The 17,361-nt window shown below is 53.0% G+C and overlaps 1 protein-coding gene and 1 long non-coding RNA gene across 3 annotated transcripts in view; one reads left to right on the top strand and one right to left on the bottom strand.

Annotated features, from left to right (window-relative positions):
• LRP1 (LDL receptor related protein 1) overlaps positions 1–17,361 on the bottom strand; it is an 82,061-nt gene that overhangs the window by 56,691 nt on the left and 8,009 nt on the right. Inside the window, exons 2-6 of the mRNA XM_030322980.1 lie at positions 16,166–16,288; positions 13,070–13,207; positions 10,805–10,924; positions 8,995–9,123; positions 8,611–8,874 (exon numbers count right to left, since the gene is read on the bottom strand). Coding sequence (XP_030178840.1) covers positions 8,611–8,874; positions 8,995–9,123; positions 10,805–10,924; positions 13,070–13,207; positions 16,166–16,288 — 774 coding nt within the window. The remainder of the gene's footprint in view (positions 1–8,610; positions 8,875–8,994; positions 9,124–10,804; positions 10,925–13,069; positions 13,208–16,165; positions 16,289–17,361) is intronic.
• On the top strand, positions 565–13,690 carry LOC115519187. 2 transcript variants are annotated; one of them, XR_003970425.1, is made up of 5 exons: positions 565–602; positions 815–968; positions 7,291–7,381; positions 12,677–12,729; positions 13,586–13,690. It is a non-coding gene; the product is annotated as an uncharacterized LOC115519187 (long non-coding RNA). The 2 variants fall into 2 exon arrangements; XR_004343887.1 differs by having other exon boundaries at positions 582–968.

The following is a 17,361-nucleotide window of genomic DNA, read 5'->3' as shown; positions in this document are numbered from 1 at the left end:
CTCTGCACACGGAGTTCAAGGCCAGCACACAGGGGGCACTAGGTATGCATTGGCTGGTTAGTTGATGGACAAGCTTCCTGAACTCTAGACCTTCCTTGAGCAGGACCATCTTCTTGGGGTACCGAAAGGCATTGAAGACAGGTCCACTGGCTCATCCAGTATTTTTAAATATGCTTTTACTTGAGATACCAGCACTCAGGCTAACTAAAATATCACACATCTTCGATGTTGGCTGGACTTTCATCAATTTTATATGGTAAGTCAGGGTATCTCATGCTAGCCAGGGCACTGACCAAACACTGTACATGTTCTATGACTCTTAAAAATGGAAAAGCAGGGCACACCATCAATAAATGCAATCTGAGAGAAAAGTATGTCAAAATACGGCACCCATAGAGATGGAAAAGGGAAGGCCCACGGTGTCAAAAGGTTGGAATCAGTGACATAGGCCAAACTTCCTCTACTCACTCCTGTTCCCGTTTCTTCAATGTCCTCATTGCTCAATTTCCTCATGTCTTAGGGAGGGTAGGAAGGAGCAGAGAATAAGCTATAGGGCTGGAGGACAGAGAACATAGGAGGAAGGCCATAAAAGGACTCTGAAGGTAAACTGAGGTATGGTTCAGAAAGAAGGGGAGCTTCAGAAAGGTGAGTAGGGGAGGAGGATGGACACCAGGTGCTCACACTTAGTCTATGCCATCTCTGGAGGAGATGGAAGAGGCTAAAAAGGACTGAAGAGGGTAGGGGTGGAGCAAGGGCAGTGGGAAGTCTGGAGGCTGGAAGTCTGGAGACAGGGACCCCTGCTGGCCTCTTCTAGGCACCTCCTCTCCAGGACCCACTGGCTCCCATCCATTTACTTACTTGTCCCCTTCAACTACCACCACCAGAGGTGATGCTTCTTGCAGACTAGGAATCTCTAAGACAGTGACTCCTCAGGACTCCTGCCTTGCACTCCACCTTTACCAATTTCAGTAAGTAAAGAGATCTTTGGACCACCTGCCTTTGGCTGAACCTTACCCCCACACGCTACCCACACTTAAACCCAGTAGGGGTTATTCTATCCCCACAGAGCTGTAGGTATAATGACTAGGTGCTCTGCTCAACTCTTCCCTAATCCTTCCCTCTCCCCACAGGGATTCAGAGGCTATTTCCTGACAGTGGGTGGGGGTGGGGGGCAAAGGGAACAGGAACGTGGCTCCCAAGGAACTTGGCTAGGCCCTGACACTGACTCACAGTCACAGGACTTAGGCCGGGGAGGAAGGGAAGGAGCCAATTTGAGGTTCTCATCAAACTAGTTTCCTTTTCAGGTCCCCCCGTTAAACCCCACTTCAGGGTGACTGGAGAAAGAAGTCACAGGGATGAGGCATTGTCCCTGTGGTTGCTGATGCACCCCCAAACCAAATCACTCTCTCCCCTGGGCTCCTAGCACCCTGACGACAGTAGAAGAGAGGGGCAGAGCAGCCTGGAAGTGTGGGTCCCAGACCATGTAGGAAGAGGGCCCAGTGCTGGGATAAGGCAATCACGCTGCTCCACACACCGTTACCACGGAGAAAACAGATTAAAATGAATGCTGCTGGGCCGCCTCCAAAGGAAACCCAAAGTCCCAAACCAGAGTGTGTGTGGGGGGGGGGGGGGGGACCTGCCGCAGCACCAGGAAGCCAGCAGGCAAGTAGGTTGGAAGGCAAACAGGTTGAAAGGCAAATAGGGCTTCGTGCCCTTTACTTGGTGGGCACAGCAGGGGGCTGCTGGCATGCAGAGGAACTTCATCATTGGAAGCTGGTTTCCCAGCACCAGCTGGTGCAGCTGCGTCCTCCTCTCTAACTTCCTGAGGCTTCCCTGAGTCACTGCCCAGCTCCAGGCTGGCAACACCCTGCCCCTGCTCCCCATCCACCCTTCCCTCAGCGAGAAGGGAGGAGGAAGAAATCTGAAGAGATCAGATGCCCCCCCCCCATCCCAGGTGCAGCTACAAATCACCCCCTTAGCCCCAGGAAGTGTTTGACCTTCGAGCCTCACTCCTGGCCTGGGTTCCCTGCCAATTCCGGGAAGGAAGGCAGAAGGATCGTCCTTGCTCTAGATTATTTACCCTTGGCCGGTCTCCCCTTCCACCTCCCAAAGGCCAGGCACGGCCCCACTCAGCAGGCCGGTGAGGAGTTGGCAAGAACGGGAGTCCCCAGCCCGGCCTTGCCTCCACTTTGGTATTTTTGCAGCTGGAGACTATTAGTCGCAAGCCAAAAAATCCTTTGTTATCCAACCCCCCTCCACCACATTATTTTCCCCTCTCCTAAAGTCCAGATTCCTCTGCCCGCCCAACCACACACACTCACACACATGCACACATCTTCACACACACACACACACACACACACACACACACACACACTTGGCCACTCATACCTAAGGCCAGTGTAGACAGATGGGTTCAGATTGGGAGAGGGAACCTTCCCTCCTGGGCTCCCCTATAGGCAGTATCTGGGCCGTTGCCCTGTCTCATGGCATGAGGGGCAGGGGCGGGCAAGTTGAGTCCTGGGTTTCACCCTAGAGGACCTGAATGTTCTGGCCCCACACATTCAGAGGGCAACTGTCCCCTGCAGCCCAGGCTTCTCAGGGCTGAGCCACCCCAGAGCACCCTCCAAGGGGCTCTGGCCAAAGGCCCCAAATCCTGAAGACAGGAGAACCTCAAGTAAACCCAAGGAGAGGAATGCTATGTTGTGGAAAGGGTCTGGGGATGGTCTGGGGGCCAAGAAGTTGGGAATTCCAGCTTACAGAAGGAGGCTAGGAAGCTGGGAGGGGGATGGGATAGTCAAGAGGACAGACCACAGCTTGCCAGTAATGTCATTAAAGACTTTCACTTCCAGGCTCCAGAATAGACCAGGGGTGTGTGTTTATAACTGACGAGCCCTCCCTGCACTCCCCCACCCCAATGCTCAGCACTCTGCACCCCCTATAAGTCCAATTTTTCTCAACTTCTCTACCAGTCACATTGTTCAAGAGTTATTTCCCTAAACAGTGGTTGCTTTCCCAAAAACAACAGCCCACCCCATTACTAAGAAGACCCTGGCTTCAGCTACAGGACTCCAGTCACTTTCCCTAAAACAAATCTGGGGGAGGAAGGGCGCCTCCCTGCTGTGAGGAAATATCCCCCAATGCATCCACATACCCAAAGATTATAGGACAGGTCATGAGGCCTGTGGATGAGGGAGGATGAAACCCACTTCCACTTTAACCACATCCCCAGTGGACACACACATTCTGGTCCTTATTCCAGGAAACTCCCCACCTCTCCCGTCACTCTGCTCCACCCTGGGCCCAGCCAGGCTCTAGACACTGACAGCCTGGGCTCGAATCCTCGTTCTATCATCTTCCAACTGTGGGATTACGGGAAAGTTACTTAATGTCTGAGTCTCAGTTTGCTCATCTGTAAAATGGGACGGTGTATTAATAGCACTTAGCACAGGGCCTGGCACATAATTAACACTCTATAAGTGGGAGCTGTTCATACCACGATCCTCCCTCACCTCAACCCCATTCTTCCCTACCTTGTCCACCCAGTTACCATCTGTGCCTCCAGCTAGAACTCTGTGGCCTCCTGACTAATGGTGGGCCCTCCAGGTGCGCAGTTTGGGGCTAACACCTACTATTCTTCAAGACTCAGCTCAGGCCCCCAGAAGAAAGATTTCTGTATTTCAGGTGCCTGTATGGCCCAGTAAGTCCTTTCATCACAGTCTGTTTACCTGACTACAAATATTGTGAGGGCAGGGTGCTGTCTTTCATCTCTCTCCCCGGCGTCTGACACACATATACTGATTCATTCAACAAATATTTGTTGAGTACTGACTCCTCACGCTGTTGTCCTAGAACTGGGACATCACTTTTTCCCTTTCCTTCGACTGCCAGGATCCTCCTTCTCTGGCCTTGGGACGCCCCCACGATGGTGGGAGAACACATCTGTCTGGTAATCCTCCCGCCTCTCAGAGCCACTTGGGGATCTCGTCCTGAGTGGGGAGAGGGAGGGCTGGGGGAGAGGATCAGGAGTCTGGGGTCTTTGCAAGCAGGTAAAAGACCGCCAGGCAGGTCTGGCAGGAGCTTTGCCAAATGGCATGTCTCATGCTCCTGTTTCCTGCCGAGCCGACTTTAGCTCCTCTTGTTCCCAGAGAGGCCCTGGCTCAGCCACATCACATCACCTCTGTCCCCTGGGCTCCCTTCCTGCCCCACTTGTACCCGCCTGGGGTTTCTGCTCTGCTCCTTCCCCTGCCTGGCCCAGGTCCACAAAGGCAGTCAGTGCTGGTCCCAGAGAAGAGATGCCTAAATTCTGCAGCTCTGATTCAGAATCAGAACCAGGATCTTCCCACTATTGAGAAATCCTTGCTGGGCTCTAAAACACATCTTTCTTGCTTAAGTTACTTCCTGTGGCTTGAAAACAGGGAAGGGGGGGGGGTTAGGGAGCAGGCTGGGTGGAGAGGCAACTTCAAGGAGACAGCGGGGGAGGAGAGTACAGGCTGGAGCTGAGCCGGGAGACTGAGACGGAGAGGAGACGTGGGGCTGGCCTAGCCAGGGAGAGGAGAGCAGGGCTGTGAAATGATTAAGAAACTCAGGACGGGAATGGGAAGCAAAAGCACCAGGATGCGGGTGGCCCAAGGCCAAAGAGTGTGCTGGCAGGAGCCCCCGCCCCCCAGGATTCTGACACCCTATGGGTGAGGAAGGCCAAGGAAGAGGGTGGTGGTGGCTGGCTTTCATATATGAAATCTGGAAGTATTCCATAGGCATAGACTGGGAGGCTGAGAGGGCCCAGGCTGCCCAGTTCAGTGGAAAGACAGCTCCCCTTCCAGCCGGCGAAGACAGTTCATCACAGATGCAGGGGGGTTACTCTCTGCCCCCTCTCTGCCTTCCCTCTAGACACATCACTACCCATTTCCTGTTGTGATTTTAACCACACACATACACACACGCACACACACGCACACAAAGAAAGAGGGAGGGATAAGTGAAACTGGCCAGCTGGACTTGGGGCCACATTTCGCAACCTTGCTGCCTGCAGCCTAGGGGGCCGTTTATTCCTACCTCCTCCTTCCCCATGCGGATGGTGCAGGGAAGAAACCCCAGGACCCCTGAGGGCCCCTCCAGAGCATCCCCTCATACACAAAACTTATTTCCCTGAAGGCCTCCATGCACAGCGTCAGAACTTCCCCTCACCACACACACACCCCTTCCCAGGGCCCCAGTCCTGCAGTCTGCCCTCATTCTTTCTACAGTGGAAACATACCCAAAGCTACTGGAAGACAGGTCAGAGGAACACAGCCAAGGCAATGCAGGGCTGGGGGTGGGTTGGGTCAGCAGACCTGACTTTCAGCCCTGCCCAGGGGCAGCCAGCAGGGGGCTGGGCAGAGCTTAAGTTTCCTTGAGAGCGTGGACAGAGGTGAGGGGCAGAATGGGCAAACCAGGCCTGGCTCTGGTACTACCAGGCCAACCGACCCCTGTGGGTCTCAGTTTCTAGAACTTCGGTCTTTTGTGTATCACTTTCGAAATGCTTGCCAAGGTGATGTACAGCCTGCACTATCATTTACCTACTGTTTCTTTAAGTCAACTCATTTTTCTTATTTTGCTATATCCTAAGCAATCTATGAAATCACAGATTTGATATACTAGTTATAGGAGTTTCCTAATAGGTATTAAAAAATAAAAATTAATGATAAAAAATGCACATCCATGTATAACCTAAAATCAAGGCAGCCTGCTTTGGGAAAGGCAGTATTAAAAACTGAGGGGCCAGCCTTGGTCCTCCCTAAGGATCTTCCAGCTCTCACTACCATGTTCTCCAGTCACAGAATCAGAATCCACAGAGACCTCCCCATGCTGCTGGGACAGTGGCAGAGGGGAGGATGTGTCCTGGAATTATGTCCCAGGAGGGAAAGGAAGAGGTGAGGACTCAGCCCCCAAGGCCCCCCAATCCAAGCCAGTGAAAGTCACGGACAGGGGAAGGAGCACTGGCAGCCTGGGCTCAGTTAAGGGAGGAAAGCGCGCACAGCGCACGCACACACACTCACACACATGCGCACGCACGCACATACACCTTCCGGAACGTGTGAGGACATTGGTAAGACAGTGTCCCCTAACTCTTGGGCAGAAACAGAGGGAAGGAGCTGGGATCAAGACAGGAAAAAGCAGGAGCTTCGATCCCCAGCCGGCTCCACGGAGCCTCTCCTGGAAGCTGCACCAACCCCTGAGCATGGCAGGGCTCTGGGAGGGGCCCTCTGAGGGCTCTCAGGACTCAGAGCAGGTCTGCAACACACAAGCCCTAGGACCCATGTGAAACAGGCTCACTTCCTGGCCTCCTTCCTTTTTTCTATTCTATTTCTGTTCCCAGAGTTTTCTCTGGGGCAGGCTCCCCCTTCTTCCCACAGCAGCAAGCAGGCTTCTCTCCGCCTCTCTGCGTCTTGGCCTCTGGGCCCCAGCACCTCTCAATTGTCAGACTCCTCCCTCCTGCATGGGGCTCCCTCCCGGGTGCAATGGAGGTCATGGTCCTAGCCAGGAATGGGATGATTGCAGGGAGAGCTCCCCCAGGGGGCAGAGAGAAAGCAGGAGAAAGCAGGAGCCTTTCTTCTTCATCCCCCTTGGGGAGCTAATTACAGGCCAGCAGCCCACTGCACAGGTGAGTGCCTGGGACAGCCACCCGCACACCAGGACAGGGCACCCAGCCTCTCCTGGGAAGGGGCTGAACTAGAGATGGGGGAGGGTGCTAGGGGAGAGACACTTCCGACATCCTCATCTCAGGGCCCATAATTAGTCTGTGGGATGAGAGCAAAACAACCATCCTCAGGGTGACAGCCAGACATTCAGGCGGCATGGAGCGTGGGGTGGGGGCAGGGCAGGGAGGAGGGACAGAGGCTGGGGCCACAGGAACCCACTCATCCACCCCACTAGCATTTCTCCCCGGAACCTTGGTCTCCTCCTGCCTCCTGGACTCTGCCCCAGAGGGGCCCAGTGAATCCAACAGACCGGGAGGCAAGGTTCTATTTGCCAAGGGAGGGGTACCCGCCTGAGCTTATTTCCTGCTTCACTTTGGGAGGAAAGCAGGAGAGGGGGCCAGGCCAGAGCAAAAGCGGAGAAGTTTCCCATCAGGGCACCCTCGCCAGCCGCCTACCCACGAGCCCATCGTCTGGCCCGGAGGCAGGGCCAGGGAGGGAGCTGCCAGAGCTGTTTGCCCAGACAGGCCTGTTGGGTGGGGCTGTCAACAAGGAGCAGGGAGAGGGCAGCCGTCTCATGGGGTCTCACCCTGTGCTACCCTATCTGCCATAGGGTTCCCTGATCTGCCCACCCCTCAAGAGTTCAGCCAACCACGTGTGGCAGCCCCCAGCCAGCATTCCAGGGAAGACGAGTCTGATCACAGGTGAGCCTTGGTGACCAACAGCCCAAGGACATCACTGGGATGCTCTGGAGGAGCTGGAGACAAGGTGTGGACCATACGATGAGGCCACAGAGGGCGAGGGCTCTCAGGAACCCCTGCTACCCCACAGCTAAGCCCATACATCCTCCGAGGATCTCTGTCTTCTGTGGGGATCATCATATGGGGACGCAATGAAGGAACTTAAAGATCTACGAGGCCCAAGGTTCACCATCCTAAAGCTTGTGACTTACCTCTGGCTTTCACTTCAGTTTATCTGATCTGGACAGGCAAGCTCATACCCATGATGTGGATTAGGAAATCAAAGCAGGGACAGGGAATTCTGATTTATTCAAGATCACAGATCAAGTTACCCTCCCTCCCGGGGGTCAGATCAACCACAGGCCAGATCTTCCCCCTCAGCCCTGTGGTGCATTTCCTGGAAATGTGATGGTGCCAGATGTTTTGTTTGTTTATGTAACAGCATCTGAGAGGAGCGGGGCTGCTCCAGGCAGTGGATCTATGCCCCGGCCCCATCCCTAGGTACACCCTGTCTTCCACCCCTAAGACAGCAAGGTACAGCCCCGGGAAGGAGTTTGAATGGGAACATCCAGGAGGTCTTAAAACACTCCTGTGGCCCCAGGGCTCACTGCTTCTCCTATAGTCTCATTCACTGCCACAAAGCTGCCCCCAAAACAGCCTCAGGACCCCCACACTCACCCTGCAGCCGTGGGTCCATTCTGGCCATGCCCCCAAGGAAAATAACGGAACATGGAGACAAACCCAGCCAAGCCCTGACCTCTTTGCACTCAGTCCTAACTTAGCAAGCTTCCCTCAAGGCTCCAGGCCTTTTCTTTCCCTTGCCCTGACTCCTGCTGCACGGGAAAGCCCCTCTGTGGTCTAATCAACACTTGTCTCTCTGAGAAGGGACAGTCCCTTGTCTCTGGAGATTGACCATTCAGTGCCTCCTTAGCCCTCTTCCTCAGCCCTGGGCCAAAATCAGGAGCCATCTGGAGCTCAGAGAGAAGGAAGGGAGCATAGCCATAACTCTGTCCCTGCTCCAAGTAGGCGTCATCTTGTGCAGCCCCCTGCCTTAGCTTCAGGCAAGGCCTTCTTATTTAGACTCCTGCCCCAGACAGGGGTCATCCCATCTACTGCCTTTGTCCTAGGCAGGCACCAGCTTGCCCATCTTCCCTCCCTTCCCCTGCTCTCCAAGCTGGGAGCAGGCGACTCACGGTGCAGACTGAGGGAGATGTTGATGGTGTGCTCATCCACGAAGCCCTTCAGGCCGGGCATGCGGGCACACTTGAGCTGTGTCTGGGCAGCGCTGTCCCCAACATGCACCCAACACACAGTCTCGTTGGTGTAGCTGAAGTCCATGGCTGTGGTCTGTCGTGTACTAGTGGGCGTGATGGTAGACACTTGGGCCCCACTCAGGTACGTAGCCAGGATGTTCTGGGAGTTGGCAATCAGCAGCACAGGGGGCCGGTCTACTGGCTCTGTAGGTGGAGGAGAGAAGGGTCGATGCAGCAAGGGGCTCTAGGACCTCTCAGGCCACTCCCCATTGGGGAGCAACATGGAGGCCACCTATCATTGTGACCACAGGTGACCCCACCTACCATTCTTGGCCTTGCAGGAGCGGTTGTCTGGCTGCAGCAGGTATCCTTCCACACAGCCACATGTAAAGGAGCCATCTGTGTTGGTGCACAGCTGGCTGCAGGTGCCGTAAACTGAGCACTCATCAAAGTCTGCCGGGAAAAGGGCAAGAGCATGGTCATCTCCAGTGTAATAAGGACAGGGAAGTGGGTGCCCTCAGACACCATCCAAAGGTGGTGTCCATCCCTACAGCCTCTTCGGAGGGCGATTTGGCAGAATCTACCACAACAGGAAAGGTGCAAACTTTATCACCTAGCAAGTCCGAACTTGGAATCTACCCTCGAGAAATACCCACACGCATGCACATCATCCATTCATTCAGAAAAGATTTCTTGAGGGGCGCCTGGGTGGCGCAGTCGGTTAAGCGTCCGACTTCAGCCAGGTCACGATCTCGCGGTTCGTGAGTTCGAGCCCCGCGTCGGGCTCTGGGCTGATGGCTCGGAGCCTGGAGCCTGTTTCCGATTCTGTGTCTCCCTCTCTCTCTGCCCCTCCCCCGTTCATGCTCTGTCTCTCTCTGTCCCAAAAATAAATAAAAAACGTTGAAAAAAAAATTAAAAAAAAAATAAAAAAAAAAGAAAAGATTTCTTGAGTATCTACTATATGCCAGGTACTGTCCTAGGCTCTGAAGATATATCCGTGAATAAAAGAGATTCAAACTGCTGCCCTCATGAAACTTAAATTCTGATAATAAATGAAATATTGGCATTCCATGATAAACAGAGAAGTACGTTATATGTTAGAGGTGATAATACAGTGGAAAAGTGACTGGTGCTGTGGGAAAATATTAAGCAGAGAAAGGGGATATGGAATGTAGGCAGTGGGTTGTGATTTTAGGGATGGTCTCACTGAGAAGGTGGCCTTTGTGCAAAGACTCCAGGGAGGTAAATCTTAAAACAGAAAAGGTGCACTGTTTGTGACAGAGAGAAACTGGAACATCTTACTCATCGATAGGGAGATTGCCAAGTAAACTGTGGTAATCAATAGTCATACTCCATAGTGGTTTCTAAAAGTACAAGGTAGATGTCTACATATATTTTTATATGCTTATTTATTTATTTTGAGAGAGAGCGAGAGAGCGTGGGGGAGGGTCAGAGAGAGAGAGGGAGAGAGAGAATCTTAAGCAGGTTCTGCACTGTCAGCGCAGAACCCGATGCAGGGTTTGATCCCAGGAACCATGAGATCGTGACCTGAACCGAAATCAAGAGCCAGTCACTCAACCAACGGAGCCGCCCAGGCGCTCCCCCCTCCCTACATATTAATATCGAAAAATCTCTAGAACCTATTGAGAAAACTGAAGAGAAGTATGTACAGTATGATATGTATGTGAAAAAGAGCACACGCACATAAACAATACTTTCAGTTAGATCATCTGTGAATACAGGCAGAGAGATGTACAGAAAAAGGACTGGAGAGAGAGATAGCAAACTGGTAACACAGCTAACCTCCAGAGAGGGAAAAGGGAGCAGAACTGAAAAGGATTCGTCAAAGGAGACTTTGGTTTTTATCTATAATGCTTTAATGTTTTTACAAGAAAACTCACATATGATCTATGTAATTTTAAGAGGAATTTAGTGGAATTTGGTGGAAGTAAGTGGTTAGGGCTCACAGTCATGCCCACAGGCTGCAGGGCATGTAATCGTGCCTCCTCTCTTGTACCTTCTGTCTCATTCTTCTCCTACCCCGGCCAGGCCCACTGGCCATCCCCACACCCATCCCCACCTGTACCCACCCCAGCATACGCACATGTGCACACAAGCACACACACTCACATACCTTTGCAGGTCTTGCCATCTGCCTGTAGTTGAAAGCTATTGTTGCAGTAGCAGGTGGGCCCGTTGAGTGTGGGGACACAGTGGTGCTGGCAGCCCAGCTGAGAACACTGTCCTTGGAGCTCTGTGTGGGGGCAGGCGACACGCACTCAGGCCCCCAGACCTGGCGGCCACACCCAGACCATAACCTTCCCCCGACTCCTGCCAACCCTTCAGAAACCACTTCCAAGGCTTGTAGTGTCAGAGATGGAAGGGGCTTAAGAATCATCTGACATATTTTGCAAGTGAGGAAACTGAGGCCCAGGGAGGTTATAAGACAGGCCCAAGGTCCCACAGCCAATTATGGCTTAGAATCCACATCTTCCTGCTCTGGCTGCTCTGGACTCCCTCTGTCTCCATGAAAGAGGGGCTCTGGCAGTTGTGGGGGTCAATAGGGAGCGAGGACAGTGAGTCTCATTCTCTTCATATGCCTCTTATCTGCCCTGCCCAGGAACCACAATGCTGGCTTCGGGGCTGAGGGTGAGGAGTGGGCATGGGATGGGGTCTCTCCCCTCAGGATCCCAGCTCTAGTCTGGAAGCACCTCTCCAGCCCATCCCTCAAGCCCTAGAGACCTCAGAGGGAAGGTCCGAGGTCCAGGTAGAAGATGAGAGGAGGAGCAAAACTGGTTCCCTCAGGACCTTTCTCTAATCTTTTCCTCCTGCTGCTGACCCACTTCCACAGGGGAGACAGAAGGGAATGAGACAGGAGGGGGAAGAGGTGGGAGAGCAGCTGCCCCCCCAGACCAGCGACCCAATTAATGGCCTTGCGTGGGGCCAGGCGGCCTGGCCACAAAGACCCCTTTGTCCAGCGGCCTCACACCCCCACTTCCCCCCCACCTAGGAGAGAGAGCTGCCCGAGATGCTAAGACGTTTAGAAGCACTAAGCCTGCCAGGAGGAGCTGGACTGGGGGGCCAGTCCCTGGTTATTTCTTCTCCTCCCCACCTCCACCCAACAGCCCAAATGTGCTGCCTGTCCAGCCCTTCCCCACAAAGGATGGAGATCAGCGGGGGGGGGGGGGGGGGGGGGCGGTAATTTTTTGTTCTGGAAGATCTAGAGAAGAATTTCTCTTTTGGATGTGCGGCAGGAGGATAAGGAGGCCCAACTTCTGTCATATCAGAGAAGGGAGTTCAGACCCTAGGTTCTCCAGGTTCTTTGTTGTTTTTCATGCTGACAAGGTATTCAAAAGGAAGCAAACTTGAACATGTACCATTCGATAAGATGGGATGGGCATGGTAATTCAAGTCAGCCCCTAGGCCTAAGCTCTGCATCCCATCCCAGGAGCTCTAGACAAAAACATGCAAAATCAACCCAAGGAAAGGATAAAAATCTTCCACAAACTCCCTTGCTCCACACTCCCTGCCCTCAGTGAACAGGATCCAGATGTGTCTCCTCCCACAGGCAGATGTTTCTGACATGCGTACAGGCCCAGACGCCACCATCACCCAGGGGCCTGCTCAAGCTCTGGAGACCTTGAGCTCAGTAGAAGGGAGAAGTCACTATTCCCTATTCCCTGCCTCGCACGTATGAGTCTCTGCCTTACCGACGGAATCCTCCCCCGCTGCTCACACATGACCCAGACTCTCCCTGGCCCACGGGGCCTTTGGGGGAAGAATGGCAGGGCTGGCAACCTGAGCTACAGCAGGGAAGGGACCTATCATCCTAACGTTCCCTCCTTGGCCTGGATGACCTCCCATCAAACAGCTTCAGAGTGTCTCAAAGATCTGCATTTCCTGAGGGATGGCTTCTGGGGCATCGGCGGGGAATTAGGTGAACCAGACTCCACATCCCCACCCCCAGCTTCAACCACAGCATCTCTTTTTCCCTGTTCACACTCAGGTTGCATGTAAGAAACCATGTGAAGAAAGGACCCTACTATCTACAACAACAAGGTATGAAAATACTGACCTAGTGCAAAGCTCTCATTTTACAGGTGGGATACTGGGATTTGGAGAGAGGTAGTGACTTGGCCAAGCACACATGGCCAAAGAGAAGTGTCCAGGCCAGCACCCATACTGATCCCCACAGGGCTGTTGACCAAGCTCCAAACTCAAAGGCCCACTGATTTGGGCTGCTATCTGGTGGCATCTCTGTGCATGGGAGCAGGACAAGGCCTCATCCCCACTGAAGGTGTGAGGACAGTCCTCGGATGGTGGGCCTCCAGACCCATCACAGGCCTGGCTGAGAACTCACTGCCTCCATCTGGAGCAGGAGAAGTGGAAGAGCCCTTACCTCGGCAGTGGGGCCCCTCATCCGAACCATCCACGCAGTCCTGGACTCCGTTGCAGAGGCGGGACATGAGAATACACATCTCGGTGCCCAGGCAATTGTGTTCATTTGGCTGACATCGCTGGGCCTTACTCTGTGGACCTGGGGGCAGATGGGAAGCCTGGCATGAACAAGGTGGCTAGACTGGAGAGGTGATGAGGACACCCAGACTGGGGTTTCAGATACCCGCATTTCTTAGATCGCAGGAGGTCTCAGGGTCTGGTTAGATTTTCCCACCTAGGGCCCTTTGTCATCATTCCCAAAGGTAGCCACACACCCAGGAGCAGCCGGGCAGAGGGAAGAACTAGGCCTTCAGCAGAGTCCACTCCCCACATGCCCGATACGTACGGACCCCAACACCTCCACACTGTGCACTCAAGAGACGGGCTGAGATTTAGAGGCGAAAGGTTTTGAGGAGCCGAGGAAAGCAGAGTCCATGGCAGAGAGGCTCAAATGTTAAAGAACACTTTCTTCCCAAAGATCTCTAGGGCACAGAGCCGGGGCTGAAAGCCAGATGAAGTTGCACTGTCCGATACATAGCAACAGCCATATGTGGCTATTGTGCACCTGAAATGCGACTAGTTCAAACTGTAAGTATAAAATACTACACTGGCTTTAAAGACTTAAGTTTTCTTTAATTCAATTTATTTTCTATTTTTTGAGAGAGAGGGAGCATGAGTGGGGAAGATGGGCAGACAGAGAGACAAAGAATCCTAAACAGGCTCCATGCTCAGCATGGAGCTCGACACAGGGCTCAATCCCATGACCCAGGGATCGTGACCTGAGCTGAAATGAAGAGTCGGACACTCAACCAACTGAGCCACCCAGGCGCCCCTGGCATTAAAGAGTTAATACCAAAAAAAATAAAAAATAAAAAATAAATAAATAAATAAAGGCTTAATACCACATACACAAAAAAGAATGCAAAAGATCTCATTGCTAATATTATATGATTAATATACAGAAATAATAACATTTCAGCTACATTGGGTAATATAAAATTAAAATTAACTTCACTTAACTACTCTTACCTCTTTTTATTTTTATTTTTTTTAATGTTTATTTATTTTTGAGAGAGAGGTAGAGTATCAGTGGGGAGGCGCAGAGAAAGACAGAGACAGAGACAGAGACAGAGACAGAATCCAAAGTAGGCTCCAGGCTCTGAGCTGTCAGCACAGAGCCCAACGCAGGGCTCGAACTCACAGACTGAGAGATCATGACCTGAGCTGAAGTCGGACACTTAACCAACTGAGCCACCCAGGTGCCCCTACTCTTACCTCTTTTAATGTGGCTACCAGAAAATTTCAAAATTGCATATGTGGCTCACATTATATTTCTGTTGGACGATACCACTCTAGATGCCCAATCCCAGAGCAGCCTGCCTAGTGGAAGGATTTGGGAAGCATCAAGGGTTGTGGCCCACTGATGATGTCTCTGGTACTTCCTTTGTTGCCCAGGAAGATGGGCCAGGGCGAGAAGGGTAGAGCTCCTCAGGGAATCCTAAGGAGGCCCAAGCAGGTTAGGATGCTGGCTGAGCCCATGCGTTGGGAGACAGACCACTGCACCCTGGCTCCCATGCCTGGACAGGGTGTGTGAGAGAGTATCTGTGTGTGAGCCCATCTGTCCATGTATGCCTGGAGAGGAGTACCTGTACACGGGTGAAGGAGATGAGGAGAGAGGAGTGTGGAGTGAGGGTGTGTCTGCACGTGCTGGTCTGTGCTGGTGCTTCTGGCCTCAGTCTGTGCATTTCCATGTCCTTCAGGAGTGAGTCTGGATTTTTATGAGTGTCTGGGGGCGTCTGTCTGAGGTTGGGCTTCTGCATCCCTGTTTGAGAGTGTGGACTCTGTGTTGCTATAAGAATGTGTCTGTGCTGACGTGTGCCCTGGTCTGTGTGTGTGCGTGTGCGTGTGTGTGTGCGTGCGTGTGTGTGTGTGTGCGTGTGTGTGTGTGTGTGTGTGGTGGTGATGGTGGTGGGGAGGGATGCATCAGGGCCCCCCCTGATGGGTCTGGGAGGGTACATGAGTGCAAACAATGTGGGGATGTGTCTAAGGTGGGGTCTGCATCAAACTGAAGAAAGATAGGGCCCTTCTGCGTGGTTACCATCACCCCCACATCAAGCATCAGGGTAAAACAAAGTAGGGCGTAAAGGTGGTATCTGGCAAGAAGAATCTCCAGGCTGAACTCCCCTCACCATAGAAACACTTGAAGACTATCCCCGACTCTACCCCTCGAGGGCAGGGTATGGGGAAAAGACAGAGAGAACGGGTGGCTCCCTTTCTGGCCCTAAAATTACTCCTGACCAATGTGGGTGAGGGTATAGGGAGAGGACAGGGAATAGAGCTGGAGCAGGATAAACCTGGGAGAGAGAACAGGGACAGACCTAGGAATGCAGGGTCTCCTAGACCCTGGCCCTGATTGGCCAAGCAGCGAGAGGCTGAAGGTGGAGACCCCAGGACTCTGCCAGCTGCCCAACACTCTGGGGTCCCGCCAGCAAATCCTCCACCCCCCCCCCCCCGGCAGGGTAAAGGCTGGGTGCGGACCTTTCTCCCAGTTTAAACAGCTGCCTCTGATTACACCACTTACTGGGGCAGGGGAAGGCGGGGGTGGCGGGAAACGCACAGGGGTGGGGCTTCTGGTACAGAGACTGAGTAAGAGCCAGTGGCCTTTGGCCTGGGAACCTGAGGACAGGAAGAGGACCCGGCAAGACCTGGGGGCACTTATTAAGAGTCAGAAGTCTCAGAGGTGGGGAGAAGAGGACTGAGCAAGAAGGGAAGGGAAGCTGGGCTCTCTCCTTCCAGCAAAGCTGTCAGCCCAGACAACAAAGTCTCTGGCAGGCTTGGGGGTACAGCCGCTAAAGGAGCAATCGGATGTGTCATTCTGAGCACATCATGCACCGTGCCGGGCACTTTGAAGAGGGGGAGAGAATAGTTTTAGCTGTGTCATGGACAAACAATCACAGAGCAAGGTCCACACCAGGCTAGAGATCAGTCGTCCTTATCCCAAACTTCCTGAGCCAAAAGGAAAAGGCGTTTAGGAGAAGGGATCAGAAAAAGTACTTACAAATCTCAGGGGCCTCATCGGATCCGTCCGGGCAGTCCCTCTCACCATCACACCGCCAGCCTTTGGAGATACAGGTGATCTGGTCTCTGCAGGCAAACTGTTTGGGGCTACAAGTCTTAGGGGCTAGGAGTAAGGAAAGAAAACAATAAAAGGTGGAGGGCAACTCTACGACCTTAAAGTCCCTAGAGCTCCTCCTCCTTCCCCAGCATCAGGCCCATCTGGCCCAGACTCTGAGCTACATTCCAGGTACCCAGGGTGGCAGGCGGCTGTGGGATACTCCCGGAATACCGTGTACCTGTGGTGGGGGGGAGGCGAAGGATGCAGGAAACGTATCTTACAGCCTGCTCATCCACCCCAGATGCTGCCTGTCCAGTGTGCCTCTCCAGTTCTCAGGGTCAAAGCCCTTGCTGTTCTGCATTACTCTGGTCAGACACCAGCGGCCCCAGTTTTGTTGACCGAGAGTGACGGTGAAAGATCAGGACTTAGGCCTTTGACATTTTTTCTCTTTATCTTCCTTCCCTCCCCCTAGAAGCCGAGAGCCACTTTATTTATTTGTTTATTCACTTATTCATTTATTTATTTATTTATTTATTTATTTTTGAGTGAGCTCTAAGCCCAATGTGGGGCTTGAACTCACAACCCTGAGATCAAGAATCCCACACTCTTCCAATCAAGCCAGGCACCCTAAGGGCTGTTCTTTTCTAACCTCTTTGCTCAGTCCGCCCTCTGTGGCACTCCTGGTCCCTGAAACCCATCACCCTGCCCATCTCCAACTCCTAACCACCAGGCCCCAGACAGGAAGTGGTGGGGGGTGCCCTCGGCACAGTGATGACTTAGAGACTGTATCAGCAGAAGTATAGGAGGGAAAGGCAAGGCAGGGTAGGGAGCCCTGCCTCCACCTCCATTCTCTAAAGACACGGCTCCCCTTGTTGGTTAAACCTCAAGGAGGGCTTTCAGTAGATGTCGTCTGAGATAAAAGGCACAGAAGACAGCTCAGGATGCCACAACTGAAGAGCCGCAGCAGAAGGGTGACTGGGAGCTGGTTTCAGGCCAGTTAACCTGTGGAGTTACTACATCCAGGACCTCTTTGCCCTGTCCTTCACCCCCTCTTCACCTTCCTCTGCTCCCACCTAGATTTCTTGCCTCATTCTCCAAGGAGGAATTAAGAATGGTAACACTAACTCTTACTGTGGGCT

Source organism: Lynx canadensis, chromosome B4 (genome assembly GCF_007474595.2).
Source record: "Lynx canadensis isolate LIC74 chromosome B4, mLynCan4.pri.v2, whole genome shotgun sequence".
Lineage (NCBI taxonomy): Eukaryota > Metazoa > Chordata > Mammalia > Carnivora > Felidae > Lynx > Lynx canadensis.
Note: the sequence above shows the minus strand (reverse complement) of the source record. Positions and strands in the feature narration are given on the sequence as shown.